Below are 21,216 nucleotides of genomic sequence, written 5' to 3' on the forward strand. Positions count from 1 at the left end.
GAACGTGTCAGAATTAAAAACTGAATTGAAATTGAGATCAAATGGGTGGGAGAACTCATTTTGACCTGTACGGCCTCCTTCTGAATACAGGTCAGCTAGTTTCCCGAAACTGAACTGATTTGGGGAGGAACTTTGTCGGGGCAATGCTGCTTAGAGTGACCAGGGGCTAGGCACTTGAAACACAGATTATTCAATTTGCAATGATAAAAAGTGGAGTGATCAGCGCCACCACACACCTTACATGGAGGGGAGTTGAAAGGACTTAGGCGCCTCTGAATACGCTCAGGATTGCGTGGCTCCACTCTAGACAAAACCCTCTCTAGCATGCTCATCATTCGGCCAAGGACATCACTGTCATCTTTCTGAGCAGGCTGTGGGACATGCTGTGGTGGGACATGCTGTGATGGGACACGGACAGGCGGTGAGACATGCTGTGGGCGCTGGGCATGCTGTCGAACATACGAAAAATCTGTATATGGATCGGGGTTAACATGGTGGGGACAAATGGACTGGAGACCCATCTCTATAGAGCCAGAGTAGGAACAACAAGAAGATTCACTGTCAAGCACTGCAGTCGGGTAATTCTTCAGTGGAGGGACACTGCAAGACCTAGTTGACGCCCCTGATTCCCTTTGATACTCATCTATCCTGAGTTGAACGTCCTTAGAGGTCCACTCATTAACAGGCTTGCATCTGAAAATGTTCGATAGCTGTGGATCAGGACAGTACTTTGCAAACATTTGTGCCACTTCCCCGCCAAGGTTTTCCATTTTTCTGCCCAAGCGACGCAAACCCTGTCTGCTGCTTTGTTTAGTCTGATCCAGTAGTCAACTGGATTTTCCTTTGGCGTGGGTAGCATGGTGTAAAAATCTTGCAACGGGAGAGTTGACGAGGAATGACTAAAGTATTGTATTAGAATGTCATAAATGATATCTGGGTCTTGCCTCACATCAAGTGCCTCATCACTCCTGAGAGCTACTCTGACAACGTCTCTTGCCCTCCCTAAAAGCCTGCTTAGTATCTCATCTGCTTTTTCAGCTGTTGTATAAGACTGTTTCCGAAGCTGGGCTTTAGTCATGGTGATCCATTCTTGAATTGAACACTTGTCAGAACCATTTCCCCTGAAAGTCACAATTTCACGTTCAGTCTTGACATGGACAATTACCGGTGTAGTGTTTTCCTGCGTTGTGTTATGTGGTCTAGGGTCGTCTTTAGTCATAACAGTCGCTGCTTTTCCAGTCATTGGTGTGTCATGTGCATGTGTGCGATCAATGAAACCAGAAGAGAGCAGACTAGCCAATACTGAGTTGCCTATCTGCTCTCCAATTCGGCCTACCATGTCAGTCAGGTGTTGCAGGGCAATGTTATCACTCATTGGGGTTGAAGTCTGTGCACTCTCCTTCAAGAACTGTTCACTTGGAGACCAGTTTGGGCTCATACCACGCCCCCTGTCCCTCCCATCACTAACATGTTCTTGGAGACCACCTACACCTTCACTTCCATACCCACTAGTAAGTGTGTTTGCATTCAAACCATTAAAATGGACACCCCTGCCCCTGCCAATAGAAAAGCCCTGAAAATCGTCATTTTGACCACTATATCCTTCAGCCATTATACTTTCAGTAGTACAAAGAATACAAAATAAAACAGGAAAAAATAAAAACCAGAAATGAACTAATAATTTACGTATTGATAGCAAATGCACAGTGGCACAAATACATAAAACGAAATCAAAGCGCCAATGCAGTGCAACGGTACCCTCTAGTGGACACAAGAAGAATATGCAGCAACGCCGGGATCTGCTCAGAGGCTGATAAAAATGATCCAGTTGTAGGTCACGGCACCAGTGTAGCGACCCTCTTTCATGCACGACACAAGGTTTCACAATCTCTGGGTTTATTGCCTGCATTCAGTAAACAAAACAATACAAAAGTCAGTGGCCTCTGTTCACGACTGCAATTATCTTGAGCGCTTACAAATTCACTTCAGCTACGGCAAGCAGACAACATGCGAGCACATTAATAATGAAACTTCGATAATAACAATGAACATAACTTTCCCACGTACCTGCATTCAGTAAACAAAACAATACATAAGTCAGGGGCCTCTGTTCACGACTGCAATTATCTAAAATATTAAAGATACAAAAGAACGGGTCATCACTCAACAGGCCGCACCTCGTGGCGTGTTTGCATCAAAACACGTTGCATCTTCATTTCAAGCTGTATTGCTTTACTTCTTATTTAGTGCTTTTTTAATATACATCATTTAGAACAACTTATATATCTTTATATACAAAAATAATTTCGAAAGCAGCTCATATGTCTAGCAAAATATGCATTTTTTTATCCAACTGATATTGGGCACATCTTACCTTCAGCGCTTACAAATTCACTTAAGCTACGGCAAGCGCTGAAGCCCATAAAGTGCCAAACGAAAAAAACAGTCGCAGACGCCCATGACTTAACAACTGAATGAGGTACCGGAATATTAACAGTAATACAACAAAAACACAGACTTTGGGAGAATTCAAAAAAACCATTCAAAACAATCAAATTTCAACTCTGTTACATTTACAGCTAGCTTGCGCTAATATTTGGCTGGCTATGCCAGCCCAACACTTTGCTAGCGGTGCACATAGCTGTTAGCATCCTCTTGCTAGCATCTACTCTTTGGAATTCACCATTTACCCATGATTAAAAGTAATGTGGGTCGGGCCCCCTCAAGCCACCCTGGACAGTCCCTGCTTAGTCCCTACTACCGTCTGGAAAAGCCCTTGTTTCCATGACTACCCATGGAAATGAATGGGCCCATGTATTCCGGATGGGAGACTCTCAAAATACATTAGAGCGGATGGGGACTTTTTTTCGTCTCGTATCGCTGTCAAAAGACAACCCACAAGAGTCCCGGTCGGGCCGGAATTTTTGCTACATGAATCGTTGGGTTACTCCAAAAGCTCTGGGAGGAGATACCCGTTAAATTTCGGCGGAAGAAGATAGATATAAGTAGACAATTCCCGCGGCAATTGTAAGAGTTGTGATTGATCTGGAAGACAATACGGGGATCAAACATAAACTGGAAGAGATGTATTTGTACATTTTTACTTGGTTCTGTGGGGGGACTCGGTCCCCCCACACCACCCGTTATTGTAAAGATGATTTGAGATGGTCCCATTCAAAATGAATGGGAAATTCTGGGTTTTTAAATCGTCAGTTATGTCGTCGTGGTTACGGATATCGGTAACCCAGACCATAGCTGGATACTCCCGGTCAGGCTGGAATTTTTGATGTATAATTTGTCATGGTACTCTAAAAAACCTTGAAGGAGAAGCGAATTAAAGCTTTATTCAGCGGGATTTTAAGTAAACACTAGACAATTGTAAGAGTTGTGATTGATCTGGAAGATGATCCCGGTATGTATATATAACCCCAGGTATTAGCATTATGAGTTAGCATAAAGTTTTTAGCTCAGAGAGATGTTTCTGTCATTTTTTACTTGGTTCTGGCAACTGGCCACGGTACTGGCAAGTTCATTTGAGATGGGCCCACAACCGTTAGCAACAAGGATATGCCTTGTGGAGGTCTAAAAAACACATTCATGGTAAAACCATAGTAATAACACTGTTATTACACTTTAAAAACTTTTAAAATATACATGTTCAAATAGAATGGGCCGTTCGATTTGAGTTGGCCTATCCGGAATGCATTGAGCCCATTCATTTTGCTGATTCGTTAGCATGTGGCCATTAGCATACATTTTTAGCATGAAGCAGTTAGCATTTAACCTTTAGCATCTCTTTTAAGTCTGTAGCCATTAGCATAAATCATCAACATGTATCCATTAGCATAGTTTGTAAATATGAAGTTGTTAAAATAAAGCCATCACCGAAATTTTTTAGCATGAAGCAGTTAGCATTTAGCCGTTAGCATCACTTTTTAATATGTATCCATTACCAAAACTCATCAACATGAGGCCATTAGCATAATTTGTAAATATAAAGTCGTAAAAATATTTCCATTACCAAAATTTTTTAGCATGAGGAACTTAGCATTTAGCCGTTAGCATCACTTTTTAGCATCCATTCATTAGCATAACTCATCAACATGAGGCCATTAGCATAATTTATAAATATGAAGTCGTAACAATATAGCCATTCCCAAAATGTTTGGGCATGAAGAAGTTAGCATTGCCGACAGTGTTTACAGCTAGCTTGCGCTAATACTTGGGCTGGCTGTGCCAGCCCAACTCGTCACCAACAGTTTTTACAGCTAGCATGAGTAAGCATAGCATCAATCTCTCATCGCTAATACAAGAGTGTTTACAGCTAGCTTGCGCTAATATTTGGTCTGGCATAGCCAGCCCAACACTCTGCTAGCGGCGCACATAGCTTTTAGCATCCTCTCGCTATCATCCACTCTTTGGAATTCACCATTTACCTATGGTTAAAGGTAATGTGGGTCGGGCCCCCTCAAGCCACCCTGGACAGTCCCTGCTTAGTCCCTACGAACCTCTGAAAAAGCCCTCGTTTCCATGACTACCCATAGAAATGAATGGGCCCATGTATTCCAGATGGGAGATTCTCAAAACCCATTTTTTTGATCTCCTCGTGTTAATGAGTTATAATGAGCTTGATTTCTAAGTGTGACTATAGACGTCCCTTGCCTTGCGGGGCCCCGGAGACTCGTATCGAAAATCTTTATTGTCGCAGGAGAGTCCTGATTCGGCCGGAATTTTTGGTATATGAAACGTTGGGTTACAATCGTTGGGTTACTCCAAAATCTCTGGGAGGAGAGGCCCGTCAAATTTTGGCCTTGCTGCAGCAATCACAACTAATTATTGAATAAGATCTTGGGGGATTATAATAGTTGTGCCTGCTTCGCAATTGTAAGAGTTGTGATTGATCTGGAAGATGATCCCGTCATGTATATATAACCCCGGTTGTTAGCATTATGGGTTAGCATAAAATTTTTAACCCAGAGAGATGTTTCTGTCATTTTTTTACTTGGTTCTGTGGGGGGACTCCGCCCCCCTCACACCCCCCAGGTACTGGCAAGTTCAGTTCGGATGGGCCCATAATCGTTAACAACAAGGACATGCCTTGTGGAGGTCCAAAATTCACATTCATGGTAAAAACATAGTAATAACACTGTTATCACTTTTTAAAAACATTTAAAATATACATGTTCAAATAGAATGGGCCGTTCGATTTGAGTTGGCCCATCCGGAATCCATTGAGCCCCTTCATTTTGCTAATTCGTTAGCATGTGGGCATTAGCATAATTTTTTAACATGAAGAAGTTAGCATTTAGCCGTTAGCATGTAACCGTTAGCATAACTCATCAACATGTACCCATTAGCATAATTTGTAAATATGAAGTCGTTAAAATATTGCCATTACGAATTTTTTTAGCATGAAGAAGTTAGCATTTAGCTGTTAGCATCACTTTTTTAGCATGTATCTGTTAGTATAACTCATTAACACGAATTTGTAAATATGAAGTCGTTAAAATATAGCCATTATCAAAATATTTTTACTATGAAGAAGTCAGTGTCACAGCTAGCTTGCGCAAATACTTGGGCTGGCTATGCCAGCCCAACACTTTGCTAGCGGCGCACATAGCTGTTAGCATCCTCTCGCTAGCATACACTCTTTGGATTCACCATTTGCCCATGGTTAAAGGTAATGTGGGTCTGGCCCCCTCAAGCCACCCTAGACAGTCCCTGATTACTATGACTACCCTCAGGGAAGCCCTGGTTGCCATGGCTACCCATTGATTTGTATGGGCCCATGTATTCCGGATGGGAGATTCTCCAAACCCATTATTCCGGATGGGGACTTTTTTTGGTCTCCGCGGAGACTCGTATCGCTTATTTGTATCGTCGCAGGGAAGTTCTGATCGGGCCGGAATTTTTGGTATATGAATCGTTGGGCTACTCCAAAAGCTGTGGGAGGAGAGGCCCGTCAAAATTCGGCGGAAGAAGATAGATATAATAATATTAATTTTATTGAATAAGATCTCGGGGGATTATAATAGTTGTGCCTGCTTCGCACTTGGCAATGTAGTTGTGCCTTGCTGAAGCAATCACAACTAACTAGACAATTCCCGCGGCAATTGTAAGAGTTGTGATTTATCTGGCAGATGTTGGTAAAGAACCGGTAGCGCTGAGTTGTTAGCATTAGGAGTTAGCTTAAAGTTTTTAACTCAGAGAGATGTATTTTTAATTTTTTTACTTGGTTCTGTGGGGGGACTCTGCCGCCCCACACTCCCCCGGTACTGGCAAGTTAATTTGAGATGGGCCCATAACCGTTAGATAGATAGATAGATAGATAGATACTTTATTCATCCCCGAAGGGAAATTCACATTTCCAGCAGCATCCCTGAGCTGAGAACAGTACAATAATAAAGCCAAAAGAATGCAATATACAAATACCAAGTGTGACGTGCAAATGCCCACTGTAGCGTGTTAGCAACAAGGATATGCCTGGTGGAGGTCTAAAAAATCACATTCATGGTAATAACATAGTAATAACACTGTTATTATTATTATTACATTTTTGGACTTCTCTAGTGCCTTCAATACCATACAGCCTCTGCTACTGAGTAGGAAATTGACAGAGATGGGAGTTAGCTCACACCTTGTAGAATGGATTACTGACTACCTGACAGGCAGACCGCAGTATGTGAAACAGGGGGGCTGTACATCGGACACCGTGGTTAGCAGCACAGGATCTCCGCAGGGGACCGTTCTCTCTCCGTTCCTATTCATTCTATATACATCGGACTTTAAGTACAACTCTGAGTCCTGCCATGTGCAAAAGTTTGCCGATGACACTGCGATCGTGGGATGTATCAGAAACGGGCAGGAGGAGGAGTACAGGAAATTGATTCAGGACTTTGTCCGATGGAGCGACGCAAACCACCTGCACCTAAACACCACCAAGACCAGAGAGATGGTGGTGGACTTCAGGAGAACCAGAACTCACCCGGTTCCTGTAACCATCAAGGGAGAATGTGTAGAATTTGTCCAGACCTACAAATACCTGGGTGTGCAGCTGGACAACAAACTGGACTGGACTGCCAACACAGAAGCTCTATGTAGGAAAGGGCAAAGCCGACTTTACTTCCTCAGAAGGCTGGCCTCCTTCAACATCTGCAAAAAGCTCCTGAAAATATTCTATGAGACAGTAGTGGCAAGCGCCCTCTTCTATGCGGCAGCGTGTTGGGGAGGCAGCGTCAAGAAGAAGGATGCCTCTCGTCTCAATAAACTGGCTAGGAAAGCGAGCTCTGTTGTGGGCAAAGAGCTGGACAGCCTAACAACAGCAGCTGAGAGACAGGCACTGAAAAAGCTGAGGTCAATCATGGACAATCCATCGCATCCGCTTCACAGCATTATCTCCGGACAGAAGAGCAGTTTCAGTGACAGACTGCTGTCACTGTCTTGTACTACGGACAGACTGAAGAGATCTTTTCTTCCTCATGCCATGAGGCTCTTTAACTCCACCAGGCAGAGTAAAGGCCCACATTAAACCACACCACCTACATTGGATCTTACTGCATTATGTGTTCTGTGTAGCACTATTTAGTTAATCTATATAACATGCTAAAGTGGGCATTTGCACGTCACACTGGGTATTTGTATATTGTTTTCTTTTGGCTTTATTATTGTATTGTTCTCAGCTCAGGGATGCTGCTGGAAATGTGAATTTCCCTTAGGGGATGAATAAAGTATCTATCTATCTATCTATCTATCTAACGGTTATGGGCCCATCTCAAATTAACTTGCCAGTACCGGGGGAGTGTGGGGCGGCAGAGTCCCCCCACAGAACCAAGTAAAAAAATTAAAAATACATCTCTCTGAGTTAAAAACTTTAAGCTAACTCCTAATGCTAACAACTCAGCGCTACCGGTTCTTTACCAACATCTGCCAGATAAATCACAACTCTTACAATTGCCGCGGGAATTGTCTAGTTAGTTGTGATTGCTTCAGCAAGGCTATCTATCTATCTATCTATCTATCTAAAAACAATTTAAATGCACATGTTCGAAAGGAATGAGCCATTCTGTTTGAATTGGCCCATCAGGAATGCATTGAGCCCATTCAATTTGCTGAGTTGTTAGCATGTTAGCATTAGAATAATTTTTCAGCATGAAGAAGTTAGCATTTAGCCGTTAGCATCACTTTTTAGCATGTATCCGTTAGCATAACTCCTCAACATGAGTCCATTAGCATAATTTGTAAATATGAAGTCGTTAAAATATTGCCATTTCAGAATTTTTTTAGCATTGAGAAGTTAGCATTTAGCCGTTAGCATCACTTTTTAGCATGAATCCATTAGCATAACTCATCAACATGAGCCCATTAGCATAATTTGTAAATATGAAGTCGTAACAATATTGCCATTACCAAAAGTTTTTAGCATGAAAAAGTTAGCATTTAGCCGTTAGCATCACTTTTTAGCATGTAACCATTAGCATAACTCATCAACATGTACCCATTATCATAAATTGTAAATATGAAGTCGTTAAAATATTTCCATTCCCAAAACTTTTTAGCATGAAGAAGTTAGCATTTAGCCGTTTTTCTTTTTTTTTTTTTTTTTTTTACTTGGCTTACAGCACTTGGCAATGTAGTAGTGCAATGCTGAAGCAATCACAACTAATAATAAAAAGATCTCGGGGATTATAATAGTTGTGCTTGCTTTGCTATATATTAATAGACGTGATTGCTCCAGCAAGGCACGAGTATATTGCCAAGTGCTGTAAGCACAACTATTATAATCCCAGAGATCTTTTTATTATTAGTTGTGATTGCTTCAGCATTGCACGACTACATTGCCCTGTGCTTACAGCACTTGGCAATATAGTCGTGCCTTGCTGGAGCAATCACAACTATTAATATATTGACCATTTTGTTTGGTGGGCCATATGAAAAAGTAATTTATCTACCCATGTTTTACAATCACAGTGTCACACCAACAGACCCCGTTTTGGCTGTACATCGCCAAGGAATCCTTGAAATGGACGCTCATTAAACAATACATGTTCACTGTTGAGACACTTTAAGATGAAAAGCCACAGAACAAACTGTAAACACCACAAAATGCCAATAAAGCAACCAGAGCAATTTGATTGGGTGAGAGGTAGGATTCTTACACATTACCAATGTTTTTTTTTATTGATGTTCACTGATGTTTTGTGTATTGTTACCCAATGCAAAATCTATTGCACCCTGGTCATTCTGGAAAGGGAGATTACCACTTGCGAGGCCGCTTCTCAAGGTTTCTTGTTTTCCTCCAAAGGAGTTTTTCCCGCATAGCAGAGAATGGTGTAGTTGTGCCCCGTCCTTTGAGACATTTTGCTATACAAATAAATGTGACTTGACTTGACAAAGCCGTAGATTTTTATCAGTAAGCTCCGGTAATAATAATAATAATAATAATTTCCTTGTATTGTCATTCTGTGTAACAATGTACACAGAACGAAATGTCGATTGCACCTGACCCGTTGTAGCGAGCCGATGCAGCCGCAGCCAACAGAGGGCGCCGCCGACCACTTTTTAAGTCTTAGGAATGACTCGGCCGGGGCAATCTTATTATCTGTTGTCGTGTCGGTAGGGTGTGGCACTTGAGTCAATAGCTGGCATGCAAAAGGTAGCAGTTTCTGTAATAGTAAGAAAAAAAGGGGGCATTTCTGTGGCCTGTCAGAGGATATCTTTACAATTATTTGAAAGAATTGATCAAATCATCAAATGCACAGAAGAATTAACTTGTGTCTAGGGTTTGGCGGTTTGTGGAATTTTTTTCTTAAAATATATGGTGTGGCTCTTTCAAAGAAAAAAAAGAAAATAATATCTGGCTGTTTCTGCCTTTTGGGTCAAAAAGGTTCCTGACCCCTGTCTCAAAGCCTTGTAGGGGAGTATTCAAATGAAATCTCAACATTAAAAACAGCATTCCATCTATCATTTTGCACACATTATCAAATAACAAAGAATGGTGGCGCTCTAAGGCAGATCCACACCAAGGTTGGAATCATTGGAATGAGTGCCTGTCGTCCTTGGCAACGCTGATAGCTGTCTGTCAATCATCTTTAGCTCCTCCTCCAATTTCGACATCTAAAATTAAACAACACAAGAATCAGAAATCAATCTTTCCTCCCAAAAAATTCATATTAAAAGTTTTTTTGAAGGAGAAGCGGCTCTTCGGCACAGTTCACTCAAAAGAGCCGTCTCTTTTGGCTCCCAACACCTATTCAGATTTTTTTTGTTATCGTTATTTTTGATACGTTATAGTTACTCACTACTTATATAAAGTAACTGAGTTAGTAACTGAATTACATGTTGGTTTAAGATCAGGTAATTGTGTAATTGTAATTCTGTGCAGTCTTTCGAGTGATTTTTGTAATTAAGGGCTATATAAATAAAGGTGACTTGACTTGATTACTCTATGGACAAAGTCACTAGTTACCAGATAAAGTAACCATTTCTGTTACTTTAAAAATACGTTTTTGTCAAAGAATTTGAAATTTTCTGAGCGGTATCGAGTCAGTTGAATAGAAGACAGGTAGTTATAAAAACTTGTGCTATTTATTGCACCTATCCAGCAGAAGAAATGTCCTACACTTGAAGTGCAACAACAAAACGGTAAATAATATTAAATAAAAAGCAGCATGTACGTCAACATGCACAAAAACGTAAGTAAATTTGCGCAAAAACGTATGTAAACCAACACAAACACGTACATAAACACACAAAAACGTACAGAAACACACACACACAATCGTACATTAAAAACACACAATAAATGTACGTATACACGCAGAAAAATATGCATAGTGCACCACTTTTGACCATCAGTAACTGCGGAAAAAATCATTAGCTAGATTACTCCGTTACTGGCATTATTCCCGACACTGATTCCAAATAATAAAGATAACATAATAAATCGACAAATGTTGTAATAGCTGTTACTTTTCAATCTACAGTTAACTTTTAACCCCATTCATCTGATACTAAACAACTTCAAAGTCAAACAAGACAGAATCCATAAAAATCTCAAACTAAACTAAAGTGAATCCAAATTTGTCTTTTTTTGTTGGTTAGACATCTTTACTTTTTGTCCTCCACATTTAACGCCAGCCCACTTTCCCCTGTATTGACAATCATGTCTGCCTTCAAGATTAAAAAAAAAATCTCAAAGACAGTTGATTCCATTGCAAACAAAACATCACTATCTCGAAGAGGGCCAACTCCTCTTTGGTGGAGAGCTGGCTTCAGCCACTCAATTTTAAAAGACGAATCATTGAGCTGGTTGCGGACGACACATCACTATCTCAAAGGGAGCCAGATCCCATCATTCGTTTCAAAGAGCCCTTACGTTCACAAACGACACATCACTATTTGAAAGTGATTTGATTGGTGGGGAGCCAGCTATCGTTGTTAACGTCAAAGAGCTGGCTCTTAGAGCCGTTATTTTTGCGAGCGACGCATCACTATCTCATGAACTGTGAGAAGCCAGCACCTGTCATTCACCTCTAAGGGCTGTCTCACTGAACATTTGCGTTATCTCATTGTTCACTTGAAAAAGCCATTTTGTTTGCAAACTACACATCATAATTTTGAATGGGAGCCGTGATGTTCAGGAACGGAAAACGCCGTGCCAAACAGCGTTTCGGTTTTCATACTGGCATCTGACCTTGTCTGCCATCTTCTCCCTAACTTGGGCGGGGACTTTGTGGGCGAATTTGGGCGAGTGTGACTGGTTGAGTAGCTCATCCATCTTGAGGGCAATCTTGCGGCGACGTCGACTTAGCGCGTCCCTCCGCTTGTCGGCCTGGACATGGGTCTGAGGGACATTTCAAAATCAAATCTCAAAAAATGATGTAAAACTAGGGCTTTCAACTAATTCTAGGGTGTCAAGCTCAATTTATCTTGGGGGCTACATGGTAGAAAAAAAAAACTCACGGGGCTAAACTAGAATATCAAAAAGAGACAGGGAAGAAGAGAGAGAACAAAGGAGAAAAATAGAGAGAGGAAGAAAGAAAGAAAATGAAGGAAGAGAAAGCAAGAACAGAAAGCAAGAGAACAAGAGAGATGAGAGAAAAAGAAGACTGCAAGAGAAAAAAGAAATAAAAAGAGCAAGACAAAGAAATAGAAAAACAAGAGAGAGTGTGTGAGAAAGACGAAAAGAAAGAGAAAAGATGAGAGATAGTTAAAGAGAGAACAGGGCAAGACAAATAGAAGATAAAAAAAGAGTGCAAAGGAGAAGAAAAAAAAGACAAAACAAATGAGAGAGACAGAAGCAAGAGTGGGAGAGAGTAGAGGAAGAAAGAAAGATAGAGAAGACAGACAGAGAGCAAGAGAGAACAGATAGAGAACAAGAGGCAGACCTAGAGAAAGAAAGAGAAACAAGTGAGAGAGAGAAAGAGAGGAAGAAAGAGAAGAGAGTGTGAAAGAAAAATAAGACAGAGAGGAGGAGAGAACAGAGAGAAAAAAAGAGGGAGACCTAGAGAAAGAAAGAAAAAAGAGAGAGAAAGAGAAAAAGAGAAAAGGAGAGACGGAGGAATAGAGAAAGAAAGATAAAGACAGAGAGAAACAAAAGAGACAGAAAGATAAATGAGAAACAAATAGTAGAAAGAAACAGAAAGAGAGGGAAGGAAAAAGTGAAAAAGAGAAAGAAAGAAAAAAATGGAAGAAGAGAGCGCGAAAGAGAAAGAGTTATAAACTCAGTTATTTTTTGGAAGAAATAGTGAGTAACTATAAGTAACTATTTTTTTGAAAGTAACATGCCCCACACTGATGGCAAATACCTGAATAGGAAGGTGAAGCTGGCAGGTGTGGTCGACCAGGCCCACCAGGCACCCGTCGGGCGGGGGGGCCGCGTTGGTATCTCCCGGGCAGTAAATGTTAAAACGGGAGACTCGGCTTAGGGTCTTTACAGCTGTTCCAAAGTCGTGTATTGTCTGGGCCTGACTGGGGGAACACACCAGCCACACTGAAAAGAAAAAAAAAGGAAAAAGTACAATGTTGGCAACTAGATTGACTTGATATATTTGGAAATTATTTGAATGCAACACCAGGCCAATCAAAAAAACCCTTTTCCTCTCTATTTTTGTATTTTTTTTCCACATTTTGTTTATTTATTTATTTATTTTTGCTTTATTCCTACCCCTTTTGAAGTTGTTTTATGCCTAATATTACATAATAATTGTTAATAAATGGATTAAAGCAACAAAACAACCTGAGAGGCGTTTGGGAGCCGAAAGAGCTGGCTCTTTTCAGTGAGCGGGTTCTTGAAATCTTTACTGACTTTACTTTGTGCAACTTCAACATTACCTTAAAAATACCTACCTTGGTGCTTTTACCTGCATGCATGGCGGAATTTGCTAAGTAATTACAAGCCCTAATTTTTATGCGCTGGATATATTTTCCTGTGTGCGCAGTGTATAGGGAAAATTGACAAAAGCCTAAACATGAAGCAAAATTCAAAAGTGAATGATAACACTCATGTTGAATGGCCAAGCTAATGTCCAGACCTCAATCCTAGTATAGAGCATTTGTTAAAGATATAAAAACTGCTGTGCACAAATTCACCATCAAACTTTATGGAACTTGAGCTGTTTTGTAAGGAAGGATGGGCAAATATTTCTGTTGTAAGACGTGCAAACTGTGTAAAGACATACCAAAAAAGAGCTGTGGCTGTGATCGCAGCAAAAGGAGGTCGTACAAAGTAGTAAATCAAGGGGCGGCAATATTTTTGCAATGCCTACTTTCCACTTTTTACTTGTTAGCACATTATAAAATGTTGGATACATTTGGTAACTTTTCACGATTGTGTCTCATATTGTTGTTGATTCTTAGATACAATTTTGAGTTTGTTTATCTATAAGCTTAAAGCCTGAAATATGGTCATATGTGGAAAATATCTTCAGGGGCCGTTACTTTTGCAAGACACTTTAAATGTGTTTGGCACTTACTTTCCGGCTTCTCCTTGGTGAAGCGGCATTGTGCCCGCAAACTGCGAGCTGCCCGCATGACTTCTCGGACCAGAAAGAAGCGACGTTCCTCTTGCGGACAGTGCCATCCTTCCTGCCAGGGTAGAACATAATTTACAATACAATTTATTGTTATAGTAACAGGTGAAATGCATGACAACATTAAAAAGAGCCATCCCGACAATTCAAGATAATACGTTTAAAAAAAAAAAAAAAAAAAAGGAATAATTTTTTTTTTTTTTTTTTATTAAAAAATTAAACAGACTCAGGTTTTTGTAAGGCTGGCACTGGAGAAGTCTGGGATCGTACCATTTGTGCCGAGCGGGGGAAGACTTGAAGGCAGAGGCTGGGGGGTGCGTCGGGGGGGCGTACTCGTTGCCATAGCTCCTCACTTAAAAATGGCATGAAGGGTGCCAGGAGTGCCAAGGACGTCCGAACGCAATGCAAAAGGATGGCAACGCCAGTTTTGCTGGGTTGGCCCTTTAAGCTCTCCTGTGGCACATGGATGACACGTCATAAAAAATAGGAATACACAATACAGACAATTTAAGATATGCTACAGCAGGGGTATCCAACCTGGTACCCTCTGAGAACAGCTGAGGTGCCCCCGGTCCTGTTCTGAAAATAACCTACCAGTGCAGAGGTCATTGAGATTTTCTAGTAAGAGGATTTTTTTGGGGGTTGAGGGAGTTAAATTAACCCTACTTCCCACTAAACTCTTTTTTTTCTTCCTTTCTCTCTTTTTTATCTTTCTCTCGTTCGCTCTGTTTTCCCCTTTTTGTCTTTCTTTTCATCTTTATCTCGTTCTCTTTCTCAGTTACTTTCTCCCTCTCTTTAGTTCTTTCTCTCTTTTTCCCCTTTCTTCTTTTCTTCTTCTATTTTGTTTATTCTTTCTTTCTCTCTCTTTTCTCTTCTTATCTTTCTCTCTTCCCTTTCTTTTCTTTACTTCTCTCTATCGTTCATTTTTTCTCTTTTTCTTTCTGTCTTTCTTCCTTTTCTACCTTTCTTTCATTATCTCTTTATGTTGTTTCTCCCTTATTTACTTCTCACGGTCTTTCTTTTCTTTCTCACATTCTGTATTTCGGATAGGCATATCAAAGTGGGCGCCCTTTGCTTGACGCTTAAAAAAGGTATGCGACCCCTGCACGACAGATACTGGCTCTGGTAAAAGAGATTACCAGAGTTGAAGAGTAATGGAATACATGTAACGGTGTTACGTAATGAGGATGAAAAACAACTAACTGTATTCTGCTACAGTTACAGACATAAAGCAGGGTTTGTACAGCGTTTTTACAGCCAAATTCAAGAACTTTTAGGGACATTTGAAGCCAATTTTTCAATTTCTCTAGTACCATTAAAATAATAAATCTGGTGTGAATCATGTATATTGTGAAGATTTTCAAATGTGATTTTAATCTTGCATGTGCATTGATCAAGCCATGTGATTTTTAGATCGAGAAAATTGGGAAAAAAAATTGTGGATCTGAAAAATACGTGTGTAAATATTCTTGAGACAAATCTCTCCTCATAAAAGTGTTGACTAAAATTTCAAGCACCCGTAAGAACCCTGAAAAAGAAGTCATCAAAAAACAGGTACATTTAGTTTAAATAAGGATTACTTTTCAGGATCACTATTTGATTTGAAACTACATTTAGTGTACATGATGCGCCGGTCGAGGATTTGAGTCATAATTTTATTTACTGAAACAAGAGAGATTAGGACACACACACACACACAGGAGCTACAATGTGCAAGCCTGTACAGACCAGCACCTTATCCATTAATGCATGTTTGTCATAGTGTGTTGCAGGTAAAAGCCCATTTCTTCTAATCTTTTGTTGAATTTTCGTGAACCCGAAGTTTCGTGAGGCTGCTAATGTGTGTGTAATGGTCTTTCCGAAGCAAAGTGTCTTTCTAGAAATGCGTTCAGTGACGTTTAGTAAATTTGATTGATTATCTTCTTTTGGTATTTTGCAGTTAACAGTTGTTCAAAACTCACTGTTCAATAACTGTATTGTTATGTTGTGGGAATAATTAATTTAGCCTGTTTAATCTGAATACCTTCAAGAGGTTTGCCATCCCCACTTGATACAAGTAAAAAAAGTTTGTTGAAAATTTAGAAAGTGAACAAGTGGTGTGTTTAAAACAATATTGGTTCTTAATGTCCTCTTAATGTAAACTAAAACAAGCATATCTTGTCTGCCACGTGAAAGAGAAAAATTTGTTTTTTCCTTAATAAATTATATACTACGTGGTTCAAATTTGAGCACTTTTATGTAGGACATCAAACCACTACCTAAATCTTGGTTTCCTCCAATTATTTTTCAAGGTTACATTGTTCATTTAGGTCTAACACAATTTAGTAATTTTATCTATATTGTTTTCATCTTTTGTTAGCATATTTGCTGTTGGAGTAACCATAAAGTAATCCAGTTACATTACTTCAATATTATAGTGTGCAGATAACGTTACTGATTAAATTTTTTAACAAGTAACTAGTAACTGTAAAGGATTGCATTTTTAGAAGTAACCCCCCCAATCATGCATGTTACCGAGCTATCAGAAATAACTACAAAAAAAAATTAGACCGGGGGAAAACCTTTTGTTGGCCTGGAGAGGAATGGGTGCCACGAGGCTGTACTTGCATACTAGACATACTAGAGGAAATGGTGCCCCTAAAACCCTCCACTCACCCACAATGCTCTTTTTGAACAAATAGAAAATGCTTTCATCCATTTCTGAATGAGGAAACTGACCTAGCTACAAACCTGGAACAAGATTCTTAGATCTAAACTATCAGCTGCTCTCTGCCAAGTGTAGAGGACATTGTCGGCTTGCGATACAATAACAAAGAATAATTTCCATTAACATTTTAAAATATACTTCCCACCATCTCTTTGACCTGTTGCCCTTTGGTAGGTAAAACAAGGACAAATAGGTAGAATTTTTTGAACTTACATAACCTACTTTTAAACTTCACTATCACCGTAAATTTTGTTGCAACCCGGAGATAATTAAGCGAGAAAAACTTTCATAAATTATAATTTATCAACATTGGAACACTTATTTCCAAAGTTTAAGAACAAAACCGAGATGAGACAGAAAATCAAATACATTCCCTTCTAAAACGGTGAAGGATCAGCAAAACCAAGACATTGAGTGCCATCAGGGGATGTTGCTGCGTTTTACCTTGAACTGACTTGTTTGGCACTTGCTCATAAATCAAACCGAAACTGTAATATTTTGCTTTTATATACTTAACCTTTTCAAAAGGTTGCCATTTTATTTGTAAAAATGAATGCTGCGTTCATTAAGATAAGGGGTACATTATGAGTTTCCAAAAGTGGCCAGTTGAAAACAACCAGATTACAGAACAAAAACCTCCGCAACTGTCTATTTTACTTTGGCATAAAAATGAATTGCGAGTGGTGTTACGCACGTTTATTTTGGGGTCTAATTGAAATACACTTCAGACATCTGCGTATCCTTCTATTCAGAATTTAATTGGCTAACCAATGTGTCGGTCATCATTTCATTCGTTTACTACTGGCTGAAGCTAAAAGAGGCTCAGTTTTAGCAAGCCAGGCCCTCATAGACGAATGTAGGCTGTGGACCGTGAAAAAAAGCCTGCAATTAGCCGAAAGTGAAGTCAATCAAGAGTTTAGAGGCTAACGGCCATATTGGAAATTATTTCAAGAGTCTGTTTATTTGTAAACAGCAATTATGTGCCGAAACAGATTGCAACAAGGAACCTCCGACAATGCAGGAATGCTTTTAGGCGGATTTTTTTTATATCTGTCGGCATTATCGTATGTTTGGGAGTAAATATTTTACACGGTTGGATTCACTGGACGGCCCTTGATGGAACAATTCCATATTTGCGAAAATCCTATAAGCAGCTGACTCGAAGGAGGTTCCGTTTTAGTTTTCAGGTATCTTATTTAAGATCGTGATGTTTCTGTGACGAGTACATTTTGAAATAGTCATATCTTTATTTCCAAGAGTTTAAACCTTCCAATCATATGTGGCATGATATATTTCAGTGATTGGTAAAATCGTGAATACACGTATTTCTTCAACAACAGTCTGACAGCCTGCCGGTGGGCCATCAGAAAGCTAAGGGGTTAATTATGACAGCTCAATATTGGTACCAAACTTAGTCATTTTGCTAAAATAGATACGTAAAACATGTGCTGCCTTCATTATACAGCTTATATAAGGTTTTCATTTTTTTTGTGGCTCCAAACATATTTGTTTTTGTTTTTTTGGTCCAATATGGCTTTTTAACATTCTGGGTTGCCGACCCCTGACCTAAATCAATATTAGTGCTGATGTGTTTTGGCAATGGGCGTCTCACCAGGTAGACGTCGCACAAGTCGTGCAGCCAAAAGTGATAGAGCGCCAACGTGGCGACGTGCAGCTGGCAATCCTCCATTGCGTTTTCCACTTGAGCCACCGTGCTGTACAGGCGGGAACACATCCAGCGATCCAGGCCCGGCACATTGGGCACCTAAACCACAAAAATCGTCAGTTTCCTCCAAGATGGTCACAAAGGTGTGTCTTACCTCCTTGAGCTCAACAGGGGCACCACTGTCCCCAAGTAGGCTAAGAGTGAATCTCACAGTCTGCCACATTTTGTTACAAAAATGGCGGCAGCTCAGCACTTGAGATATTGAAAGGCTAATGTCGTCTCCTGAAACCACATTGAATGATGTTGCACTCTTTTTATTTCCTCCGAAAAGGCCAGAGTCAACAATGCTCACCCGTCATTTTGTGAAAGCACAGGGCCATTCTCAGAGCGTCAGTTCCACAGGCTGGTATCCCCCCAGTGAAGTCTTTCCTCTGAGGGGAGGAGAAAAACAGGAAATTAATAGACCACGCCCACCACTGGAAGGCAGGGCTCCCACCTGAGCATCCAGGGCAACTGCCTTCTCCAGGGGGTCTAGGTTTCCCTCTTGGACTTTCTCTTCGAGCCTCTGACAGAAAAAAATGGTAAATTAAACCTTTAATAATTTCTCCAAAAACAAAAAGTGAAATGTGGCACCTCCAAGGAAACACCGTGGATGACATCCAAGGGGTCGATGACGTTTCCCAAACTTTTGCTCATTTTCCTGCCGTGTTTGTCCCTCACCAGGGCATGGAGGATAACCTAGGAATTACAAAATACAAAAATAAAGAATTGGAAGTATTGATTAACAATTCATCTTAAATGCTGACAAAAGTTAGTCGCATGAGGCGAGTATGGGCCAAAAGGATCAGATCAGATAAAGCCCTTGTTTTTTGGCAGAAGGCTAATTATCAGGAACAAATTCCAAGATCCAAATTTGAACAATCAGGGCCTCTTCACATTGATCAGTTACACAATAATTCCATGACCATTTGTATAATGGACTGTTTTTCTCCACAGAAATTCCCAGTTTGACAATTTTAAACCCTCAACCTTCTTACTTGTGTGTCCCTTTCCAATGGCCCGAGTTTTTACTGACATTTTTGAGTCCGGGCCACGCTCGAATTTGAAAGTCTTTGACTGATCCTGGTAACAATGACAAATGTCTATCTATCTATCCTGGTCATATCTCTCGAGAGGGGTGACCGACAGCAAGCCAAACACATACACAAAAACAAAGAAAGGAAAAAAGTAGCAAAAAACACATACAAATTTGACCATGTCCAACCCAAATGCCCAAACACCAAAACAAAAAAAGCACCTCGGCACCCAAGTTGGTCATGCTTTTGTCCCTCCAGATGAAACAGGACCCAAGAAAGCGACCATGTCACTCAGGTCTGGGTGACACAACACACTCTTCTGTTCAACAGCAGGGCCCGACAGCTTTCATTGGTTTACCCCTGCCGCATCATATCGGGTGCCCTGCCCATCCCTCAGAACGTGTCCAAACATCCCACTATCCTTTCACAACACCTCTCCACTCATTCCTATCACCAACAAGAGCTCTAGCTTCCATTATATTTAGACCTCTTTCTGGCAGGGCACTCATAACACCATCCATCCACACCAATCGCGGCCTTCCTCTTGGTCTTCTTCCATTTACCTCAGAGCTGTAGATCCTCTTCAACATTCGATCCTCATCCATCTTCTCCATGAGTTAAAAAAAACAAGTACTCTCAAATTCTAATGAAAGAGTGCTGGCTTGAACAATCTGAATAAGAGGAGGCCTTGTTCGATGGCAGAAAGCTAATATACACAAGCTCTAGAAGTATGATGGTTTCGTGTGGAAGAAATTCCAGTTCGAGTTTATGACCAAATTTGGACATTCAGGAGGGCATCTTGACCTTCATTGGTTACACCATCATTCCATAATATATAATGGAATGTTTTTTGCCACAATATTGCCCCTGTGATGATTTTAAAGAATCAACCAATGTCTTTCTTGAGCATCCCTCCCCAATGGTCCTAGTTTTATTGTATTTTTTAAAGTTGGGTCCACTTTTGCATTAAAAAGTCGGCAATTAATCCTGCCGACAATGCGAAAATACTGGCAAATAATTTAGCTTAAATGCTGATGAAAAAGATGCATGTGGCAAGTCAAGTCATTTTTATTTGTGTAGCCCTTAATCACAAAGAGTCTCAAAGGGCTGCACAGGTTATTGCAAACCACAGACTATTATTACAGACTAATATTACACCATCCCCTGGTCTAAAACCTACATGAGGGCAAGCAAAAACTCAAAAACCTCAACATGAGGAAAATGAAGAAACCTTGAGAAGAGACCGCACATGTGGTAATCCCCCTTCCAGGATGACCAGGCTGCAATGGATGTTGCAATAAAAAATAATACACAGATATTGTCAACAAAAATATAGCTTATTCATATGCTATAGCAAGTGTTGGCTTGAAGGATCTGACCAGGAAAACGTTTCGTGTATTGGTAGAAGCTCTGGTTTTATAACAGTTTAATCAGGAGGACCTCAACAGCACCACATTTGGACAATCAGTGTATTTACCTTAATTGGTTACAAAATATTCCATGACCGTTTGTATCAAAGGTGGATAACCTGGTCCCTGATGAGCACTTGCCTGCATGATTTTGGAGGTTTCTGTTTAGGTGAGTCCAATCAGCAGGATTGCTAACAAGCTTCTGCCAGCTTGCTAATAAGATGATTATTTGTATCACCATTTTTGAAGAAGAAAAAAAACTCCAAAAACATTCTGGGCGTGCAGGCCTCCAGGACCAGGATGCCCACCTCTGGTTTATGTTACGGAC

The 21,216-nt window shown here is 40.3% G+C and overlaps 1 protein-coding gene across 7 annotated transcripts in view; it reads right to left on the minus strand.

Annotated features, from left to right (window-relative positions):
* Nucleotides 1-9,044: 9,044 nt before the first annotated feature.
* Nucleotides 9,045-21,216, minus strand: part of vars2 (valyl-tRNA synthetase 2, mitochondrial) — a 34,607-nt gene continuing 22,435 nt past the window's right edge. For all 7 annotated transcript variants that reach the window (XM_088328234.1, XM_088328237.1, XM_088328236.1 and 4 more), the window contains 10 exons: nucleotides 19,037-19,141; nucleotides 18,900-18,968; nucleotides 18,756-18,834; nucleotides 18,558-18,685; nucleotides 18,350-18,502; nucleotides 14,301-14,483; nucleotides 13,974-14,085; nucleotides 12,807-12,991; nucleotides 11,693-11,842; nucleotides 9,045-10,113 (listed from right to left, as the gene is read on the minus strand). In XM_088328234.1, coding sequence (XP_088184360.1) covers nucleotides 10,003-10,113; nucleotides 11,693-11,842; nucleotides 12,807-12,991; nucleotides 13,974-14,085; nucleotides 14,301-14,483; nucleotides 18,350-18,502; nucleotides 18,558-18,685; nucleotides 18,756-18,834; nucleotides 18,900-18,968; nucleotides 19,037-19,141 — 1,275 coding nt within the window. In that variant the 3' untranslated portion in view covers nucleotides 9,045-10,002. The remainder of the gene's footprint in view (nucleotides 10,114-11,692; nucleotides 11,843-12,806; nucleotides 12,992-13,973; nucleotides 14,086-14,300; nucleotides 14,484-18,349; nucleotides 18,503-18,557; nucleotides 18,686-18,755; nucleotides 18,835-18,899; nucleotides 18,969-19,036; nucleotides 19,142-21,216) is intronic.

Source organism: Urocampus carinirostris, chromosome 2 (assembly GCF_059441175.1).
Source record: "Urocampus carinirostris isolate Australia breed hairy pipefish chromosome 2, RoL_Ucar_1.0, whole genome shotgun sequence".
Classification (NCBI taxonomy): Eukaryota; Metazoa; Chordata; class Actinopteri; order Syngnathiformes; family Syngnathidae; genus Urocampus; species Urocampus carinirostris.